Raw genomic sequence first — 9644 nt, forward strand, 5'->3', positions numbered from 1 at the left:
AAATTCTTATTAATCCATGACGGTCGAGGTAAGTACATACATTGATGAATAATTCACTTATGTACCATACAAATTCATTTGAAATCGCCCACATATTTATTTAATTATTACTCTCAATGCACTTTTATAAAATGCAATTTACGCAGCCCGTGAGTTTACATAGTGCAAAATGTTGGTGCCGAAATTTATATTTTTTGAACAAAACAAATCTCGTAAGTATGTTGATGTATAATGAGTAAATTCAGGAGGTTTTTTTACCAAGGTAGTCTTGTTTAATTAATCCTTATTTAGTAAAGACTGTGAAGTATAAACCGATAATAATGTACATAAAATCTGACACACTTTATGGTAAAATTCAATGTTATTCGACCATGCTGTTTAGGTACATAAGTTAACAATATTAGTGTGGTACCCACGCATCAGGTGTCCTTACATAATATTTTTTGTAGAGATCAGTTGGTTATGGTGTTTTATGAAATATAAACGTGATGATGTTTAGTCATGTTTGTGATTATTTTGATTTTTGTCTTGTGTTCATATGTTGTTTTGAGGATAATGGCACCCCTTTCTAAAGGTAATAATATAGAAAACAGCGGTTTGGAAATATGACAAATAAGTGAAAATGCATTATAAATAAAAAATCTTTTTGTTTAGTTGATTCTCAGTATGAAACATGATTCATTAAAAAAAATTGATGAAATCTACCCTATTCATGACAAATTGTCAGTTATAATTTTAATTTATTTGTTGCATGAGCCAAAGGCGAATGGGATAATTAAATTAGGTTAAACACATACCAGCCCTTACATTTTTAAATTTTACGTATCAAATAAGGGGTGCATACCATTTTTATTTAAAAGGAATATACATAACAGTTATTGTGTGTTAAAATAGGGTAATTGTATAAACAATGTTATATTAGTAATATGAATATTGAACAATTTTACCAGGACTGAAACCTTTAAAAACGGTAAAAAGTGAAAAAATTATTAAAAATTTACCGGCAATCTGAGGTCAGGAAGTGGGATGTTCTATAGACCCTATTGTTACATCTTAAATTCCCGAAACGCCCTTTTTTCAAATTGTACCACAATTGTAAGTCATGATGAATTTCACAAATTTTTTACATTTTGATCACTTTAATGGTGAATATACTGCTTAATAATTAAAAAATAAGCACCAACACCTCAATCCCAGGTAAAAACCATCATGTGACAGACGGGAAAATTGACGTTGAAAAATCATTTGACAGGAGGAAAAATGTTTCCGTACCTCATTGAGGAAAACAAGAGGCCGTCCAAATCGAGCTCGCCAACGTTGAACGTGAAGACCCCGGAAGATCCGAACGGCTTCAAGTCGACCAGCAGCCACCTCTCGCACCGGTTACAGAGCAGTTTTTCTCCCAGATTACCAAGTAAGTTAATAACCTTCGTTTAAGGAAATTTGTACTTTAAATCCACACTAAATCGTCACTAAGCTTGAAATTCTTTAAATTAATTTTCAATCTTCAAGACATTTTACTACAGGAAGACATAGACAATATCATAATATGATTAACAACAAAATGTCAGAATATTTATCTAAAGACTCCGTTATGATTTTTACACGAAAAATAAACATGAAACATTACTACAATCTCAAATTTACTTTTCTGAGTGATATGAGATTGAATGTACATTACATAGTCAACAAGCCTTACGAGTTTTTTAAGTTTATAGCTAGAAATATGCTGTTCAAATTTGGATGTCATTAGTCCATATTCATGTAGATCACTAAAAAAAATACAAAAGAGGTTCCTGAGATACCTTTATATTAGGAAAAATAACGTATATTCATATGCCTATACTGGTCAGCTCTATTTCACAAGACAAATGACAAACTGTGATTTTAAGTCATTTTTATTTTATTGGGTCATAGAAATTTTAGGACCAGGATATTGTGTCCTAAATAACGTTAAATATAAAGATCGTGATTTAGCTTAGTATATGCATATAAATGTTCCTCAGATCAATTTAAAACTTTTAAACTATCTTTTTAGAATAAACCTAGTCACTCCTTTACCAATAAGTAGAATGCTACTAATATATAACCAAATACTTAAAGAACTCATTCTGATATATTTTATACTAATATAAATCAACTATGAAATATGTAACTTAATGTGTATTGAGTGGAAGTCTGCATAGAATAGGCGTAGTAATCTTCATAAAATCTTTGAAATCCGTATAGATTTTTGTCAAATTTGAAGGTATTGTCTATGGAGTCTTCTATCATTCTAGCTTTTATTGCCGTTTCCAGAATTTTGCTTAACAATGAAATTGGTCGATAGTTGTTTATACTGTCTTATTTGCCTTTTTTAAACCACATACTATTTTTGATAAATCTTCGGAAAATTGACCTCTAGTTAGGACATTTTTTGTTTAATCTACGATCTTAAGTTCAACGATTTTAAGCAGTGTTTCTATGTCTTTTTCGGTGATTCTGTCAGGTCCTCTATTTTTCGTTGTATTTTGTTTGCTGATTTATGACCAATACTTGAACAATTTTGATTCATTTGCTTTGCAATATTCTGGTCTTAATTATAAATTTTACGATTTATTCCAAATATTATATGTGTCTTTTTCGTTGTTTTTCTGTTATAAATCTGCTGTGTTCCGTGTTTTTCTACTTGAGTTTTGTCAAATTTTTTACTGCATACCGTTTTTGTAATTTTCTTTTTAGTTAATTTAACTCTTTTTTTTTAATTTATTAAATTTTATTTCGGTATGCTCGTTTTATATCCTCTTTCATTTTACTTTGTCCCGTCCTTTAATTTTTTGTATGTATTCTCCATTTATCCAAAAGTAATTTTTTTTATTGTAGTTGTTTTTGCGCAGAGTATTTTTGTATTTTATATAATTCTAGTTAGATATTCTCGAATGTGTCAGTATTGTCTGTCCTTATTCGTTCTTTTACTTTAGTCTCCTATTTTTTAATATATATCTACAACTTTGTAATTAATTGTATTATATTTTTTATTAGCATTTTTGTTTCAATGTAAATAGAACGAAGAAATGTGAACCGAAATTTCATGCACTTTTCGTGTTTTTATTTGTTATTAAATGGTCCAGGATTGTTGTATTATTAGTTGTACCAGTGGCATTTTGTTGACTTATTGAATACATCCCCATTTTCCTTATTACTATAGAATTTATATACTTATAGAAAAAAATGGATATCGCTTGCTCGAATAATATACAATATATAATTCACCTACTAATTTAAACATCCTTGTGAAAAATCCAAGAATAAAGAAATGTCTTCTAAAAATTTCTACCTCAGTATTTTTCCTTTTAAAACATCATAGCTTTATCATTCTACTATTTCAATTAAAAATTCCAAAATAACCTCGAAGCTTCTTGATAAATGACAAATTGCTTGAATGCCAGTCATCCAGGGAACATTTATTATACATTGCTTTTTCAAAGGCTCCATTGTTAAAATAATGTATTTTCCGCTAAAATATTGCCGCATATAGTTTACTGACCTTTAAAGTTATTATCTGTTTTTTGGCCTTCCTTAAGGTGTGCGCAAGACAAAGGTTGTTTTATTAGGCAGGTACATACATTTTTCATTTAAATACAGAAAAGCCTTTTAACCATATAAGCCCGTCTCACACACATAATGTGTGATATAAAGAGAGCACCAATCGAAAAAAAACGTAAGAACATTATCAAGTTTCTGTTTAACATTCAAAATTCCCGTAGGTCTACAATAGAGTGTCTTTTGCAGATTCGCCGTCACCACCTCCAAGTCCTCCCAAATCGCCGACAACGAAGAAAGGTTCAAGAAACCGTCGCGACTCGATCTTCGACTATAAGTCAGAGGCAGCGAAGAAGGTGGAGCAAATAGCGAAGAATCGGGACGAACGGAGACAGAGACAAGCGGACGAGAAGGCGCAGAAAGATCTGATCATGCACCTGGAACAGAACAACCCTTACTGGGAATTTGCTCAGATGATCACCGAGTTTCGGAGCGGGGTCGAGTTTCGCCCTCTTAGGGAAAATGACACGGTGGTTGAAAATCAAATAACCGTAAGTAGACTTTTGAATTGTGACTTTTTAATCTTGATTTTTCCTTGGGAAATGTCATTGTACTTAATATTTGACTGATGATTAGTTCAGAGAAACTAGGACTATAATCTTTTCTGGAATGTGATTTTCTTAAGTATATTTTAGTTTTAAAAGTTGTTTCACTCATACTCAAGTAACATCATGAATACTTTATGGATCAAAGCAGTGCCTCAATTGAGTATCATCGGCATATTGTAAATATTATATACTACATCTGATCCTGTTACTACTAAAGAAATATCTGTAGTATAAAGAATATTGAAATTGATCTTTTCTAAAAAATATAATAAATCTTAAGCGATTTCTGATAACCTCGCAGTTTATTTTAAATATTCGGTCAAAATAAGGGATTTTTATATAAATATACTAATGTTTAGTCGACGGATGGCCTCTTTATGACATCGTCCTCAGGAACATATAAATGCCCCAATACATTGTGAGTTAAAACCAATTTTTTTCTCCCTACATATTTAGCTGAAATAAAAGAGACATTATTTTTATTCAAAAACAAAAATGACGGATTGTCAGTTAAGGATTTCCTATGTCCGTTTTGTTCCGGGAACACTCAAGCACAAAAGCAACTTTCTTCATGTTTGCATTCTTAAGAAGATGGAATTTTCAGGAAAAGTACTTAATCCTTTTAAAGTTATTATTCAGAAAGCCTTCAGAAAGAGTATATTAACTGAGGTCGCAGTGGCGAACTTTGTTTCAAAATTATATAATCCTCTGGTCAACTCGGTTACATCCATCGGCGTTTTTGTTGCAGTCATTTTTTGAGTTATTTAAAGCTTTTAACTTTTAGCTTTTTTTTTGTGTAATTTATAAACTTTAGACCAATTGACCTCACACTCTCAAAAATCATCGAGAAATCAGTCAAAGATCATTTCATGTCCTTTCTGAAATTAAATGTAACTTGAAGTACCCTTTAAGCGGCTATATGTCCAATAGATGTCCCCTTTTTGAACAAACCAGCTATCCTATGGACATCCAAATATTGTTCAAATGATATTCAATGAAGAGTCAAAGGACACACCTTTGGATGTTCATTTGAAATCCATTATTTGTCATATAATGTACACTTAGTTGTACCAATTTTGGACACTGACAATTCATAAACTTTAAAAAAACATCTAACTTTACTTCTAGCACTTTTTGAAAAAAAAAAAAAATTCATACACTAAAAACTAAGATATTGATATTTCTCTCACTAGAATGCCTGGAGGAAATAAAATAATTTGACTCTTATTTGAAATTGAATAAGTTGATTTCTAGTGGCTAAAATATTGTAATTATTCATTTCTGGGATACTCTAATGGCTGTTTTAGCACTTTTTGAAATACTTACTAAAATTCATGCACTAAAAATTAAGATATTGATATTTTTCTCACTGGAGTGCCTGGAAGAAGTTAAATAATTTTCCTCTTATTGGAAATTGAATAACATTATTTTTAGTAGCTAAAATGTTGAAATTATTGATTTCTATGATACTCTAAAGGATCTTCAAGCAACTTCTGAAAAAATTTTGAAATTTATATACTAGAAATCAAGATATTGATGTTTTTCTCACTCGAGTGCCTGGAAGAAATAAAATAATTTGCTTCTTTTTGGCAATTAAATAACTTGATTTCTAGTAGCTAAAATTTTGTAATTATTGATTGAAATTATACTCTAACTGTTCATTAAGAAGATTAAGAACGTTATTTTCTCTGACTTTTTGGTAAGTGTCAATAATTTTGTATTACTCCTAAATAAATATTCTAGAGTGCCTTAAGGATTAACAGACGACGATAGATTGTATTCGATAAATTGTAATTAAAGAAGCATTGTTTCGATGAAGGAGGAGGTTTCTGATTGATGAGTATCATTATAGGAATGCCAAGGCTGTACATTTAGATCTCCTGAGGAACCCGTCATGGGGTTTATCAGAGCGAAATAGTATTGGAAAAGCCAATGAGGTGCTATGGTTTGTGTATGCCTAACTATAACTATTACCTAGATATTGGGATGAAAAAAACTCCGAGGGTTTTTTAAGCAACTTCTGAAATATTGAAATCCATACACTAAACATCAAGATATTGAAAATTTTCTCACTGGAGTGCCTGGAAGAAATAAAATTTGTCTCTTTTTGGCAAGTAAATAATTTGATTTCTAGGAGCCAAAATGTTGTAATTATTGACTTCTGGGATGCTTTAATGACTTTTAGGCTTTAAAGTTGGGGCACGGATAATATATTGTAAACACGCGTTTGAATGAATAGCATAACTATATATTAATTGCTTACGTATGTTTAAGAGAGAATAAGGGAAAATTCTTCGACTTTTTTATTTTTATAAATAAATTAATTAAGTATTCAGGTGTCTGAATATTTACAACATATTAAACAAATAATTTTTTTAGCTTTTTGATAATGGATCTTTGGCAAGACACGTAACTATCATTTTACCTTTGGTAGAAACTAGACTACAGACTGAGTAGAGGGTTCATTAATCTCGAAACAGCACATTAATAGATCAACCATTGCAAAAGCAATTTTAATGTTATTTTAGAAATCCATACCTTCAGCATTGGACAATAATAAAACCACAAATGGTAATCCAATTGGATGTCCAATGAATATTCATTCTTTGTGCTTGGACATACTGGATAATAATTGCACTAATTTTGGATGTCCATTACACAAACGGTACTATCTGGGATCCACCTTGGATTTTAAGAAAACTCAAAACAAATTATGTCATATACACGCTTTAATATCAGATTACTTCTGATGTCTTCCTTGATTTAGCCTTTAACATTATTATTCATGGGATCCCTAAAGTGATAATCATCGTTACTCTCTCTTTCTTTTTTTCCTTTCTCTGACTTTTCACATCTCTTTATTACTACGTTATATCATTGTAGGTATGTGTAAGAAAACGGCCATTAAACGACAAAGAAGACCGCCGAAAAGAAGTTGATGTAGTAACGGTAAACACGAGAAACCAACTGATCGTACACGAGCCCAAACACAAAGTGGATTTGACCAAATATCTGGAAAACCAACCTTTTAGATTTGACTACGTATTCGACGAGACTTGCACCAACGATATCGTATATAAATTCACAGCAAAGCCACTAGTTAAGACAATATTTGAAGGCGGAATGGCCACGTGTTTCGCCTATGGCCAAACCGGCTCTGGAAAGACCCATACCATGGGCGGAGAATTTAGAGGTGAACCAGTTACGATTATTACAAATCCCTTATTATTCTAACTCTTTTAGGTAAGCAGCAAAACTTCAAAAATGGCATTTACGGTTTAGTGGCTATGGATGTTTTTAAGTATCTCAACCATTCCAAATATGCTCAAAAAAACTTAATAGTATCAGCAAGTTTCTTTGAAATCTATGGTAAGCTAGTGTTCGACTTACTGGCAAAGAAGCAACGCCTAAGGGTATTAGAAGATGGTAAACAGCAAGTCCAAGTGGTGGGCTTAACGGAAAAAATCGTTACCAGAGTGGAGGATGTTATAGACCTGATCCAGAAGGGAAGCCTGGAAAGGACTTCGGGGCAAACCTCGGCCAATTCAAATTCTTCAAGGTCCCACGCGGTGTTTCAGATTATTTTACGTAAAGCTGGGGGAAGACACATCGAAGGAAAGTTTTCCCTAATCGATTTGGCTGGAAATGAACGCGGTGCCGATACGAATAAATCCAATAGGCAAACGAGAATCGAAGGGGCTGATATCAATAAAAGCCTGTTGGCCCTTAAGGAGTGTATTAGGGCTTTGGGGCGAAAGGGGGCCCACTTGCCCTTCAGAGGGAGCAAACTGACCCAAGTGCTACGAGACTCTTTTATCGGAGAAAAGTCGAGGACTTGTATGATAGCCCTGATCTCACCTGGGAATTTTTCAGTGGATCACTCCTTGAATACTTTAAGATACGCCGATAGAGTTAAGGAATTGATTGCCACTGAGAATCCGGAAGATGTGAGCGATGAAGCGATGTACGCGGATGAAGATATCTCAGAAGATATTAATGATGTCGATGAGGAAATGCTGAAGGAGGAAGAGAAAAGGATGCAAATCGCTTCTATGGAGTGGGAGGTGCTGGAAAGTAACCGGCATGTCATAGAAAGTTGCGTGTACTTCCATAAAATGGCTTGTGAACTTTACAAGGCGAGTCAGAAGAACGGGTTCGATAAGAACCATTACGCGAACAGTTGGAAGAACTTACTTAGCGAAATGATTGATATACAGAAGACGGCCCTTTTGAAAGCCAACGAATTTTGCCATATCTTAGATGGCACTCAGTAGTAGATGTACTTTTATTTATATTTATTTATTGTAAAATAACACATTTTTTTTAATTTTTAATAAATTTATTTAAAAATCGAAGGACTAGTTTTCTTTCAGGATTCACATTGATGTGCAACATTAATTTCGAAGTTTCTAAGATATACTCAGGCATGTTTTTTAATTCATTATTACCGTACTTTAATCAATATATTTTTTATTATTCATTAATACCTAACAATTTTAAGCAGGATCTAATTGGAAATTAAAAAATAATAGGAATATAAACTCCGGGACAAAATTATCGCACTACATGATTTTTAGTACAAAAATAAAACAATAGACCCTTAATGAATTCTTAATATCGTGTATTGCCACCTCTAGCTGCACTGACCGCTTGAAGTCTTCTTTGAAAGAAGTTCTGCTTTTTGTATCAGAAAAGATATATAACTGTTTTAACTGATATTTATTTCTATTTAAATTTTCTTGACAAAATAATCAGTGGTGCGATAATTTTGTCCTGGAGTTTATTATAATTGAGTGTTTTCTACTACAGCATGCCATAGATTATATAATAGAAGCATAATTAATAATGATAATACTTCTGTTGTAGAATTTAGACTATTTTGTAATTAGAACATAGTAAAATGTGTAGATATTTTGAATAGCTACAATAGGCCAAAAATTATTGAGAACAGGTGAGATGCAAAGTTTTTAATGATTATAGCTTCAAAATGCCAGGGATTAATTTACCAAGTAACAATTTACAATAAACAGAATAAGAATATTGACGTAACTAGCCCTATAGCGTCTATTACAGCAGAAAAACTCAATGAATATTTTATAAATTTCTCTAATTCTATCACAGCTCAACCATGTATTTAAAACCAGTTAATCCTTTGGGATGAGGTTCTCTCTTAATTTTTAAGCAATAAAATTTTAAAACAACTAAGTGAAAGTATAGTAATATATGTATCATTGCCCATAATAATAAAATTAATGAATGTTTTATTTTAGACTTTTTTTGCAGCTAAAGCTTGGAAACTGATCCTGGAAATTACCCTTCCATCTCACTTGTACCAGTTTTATCACAACCAATAGAGGTATGTTTCTAGAAGAAAGAGTAGAATTTCAAACTTTCTTGAAAACATAATCTTTTATCTCCATTGAAGTTTGGGCTTATTAAACATATTTCTACTAGTGATGCTGTTGCGGTGGTTAATCACATACTCGAATACTTATAAGAGGTATATCCATGCAA

At 32.0% G+C, this 9644-nt stretch overlaps 1 protein-coding gene across 2 annotated transcripts; it reads left to right on the forward strand.

Annotated features, from left to right (window-relative positions):
* The first annotated feature begins 154 nt into the window (after positions 1–154).
* Positions 155–8485, forward strand: LOC126737870 (kinesin-like protein Klp10A). Of its 2 annotated transcripts, none has more exons than XM_050442945.1 (5): positions 155–212; positions 1253–1414; positions 3772–4073; positions 7014–7323; positions 7374–8485. In XM_050442945.1, exons 1-5 carry the CDS (start codon positions 170–172, stop codon positions 8402–8404), a joined length of 1848 nt encoding a protein of 615 aa, XP_050298902.1. In that variant the 5' UTR covers positions 155–169; the 3' UTR covers positions 8405–8485. The 2 variants fall into 2 exon arrangements, with proteins under 2 accessions (XP_050298902.1, XP_050298901.1); XM_050442944.1 differs by lacking the exon at positions 155–212 and adding an exon at positions 449–574.
* Positions 8486–9644: the final 1159 nt, after the last annotated feature.

This window comes from Anthonomus grandis, chromosome 6, assembly GCF_022605725.1.
Source record: "Anthonomus grandis grandis chromosome 6, icAntGran1.3, whole genome shotgun sequence".
Lineage (NCBI taxonomy): Eukaryota > Metazoa > Arthropoda > Insecta > Coleoptera > Curculionidae > Anthonomus > Anthonomus grandis.

What these genes read in the sequence shown, in the direction of transcription:
- LOC126737870 (XM_050442944.1), top strand. Translation starts at nt 502, where the DNA reads ATGTTTGTGATTATTTTGATTTTTGTCTTGTGTTCATATGTTGTTTTG. An exon ending in TGGTTGAAAATCAAATAACC is followed by an intron (nt 4,074 to 7,013) that starts GTAAGTAGACTT and finishes ATATCATTGTAG; the next exon opens with GTATGTGTAAGAAAACGGCC. An exon ending in CATGGGCGGAGAATTTAGAG is followed by an intron (nt 7,324 to 7,373) that starts GTGAACCAGTTA and finishes TAACTCTTTTAG; the next exon opens with GTAAGCAGCAAAACTTCAAA.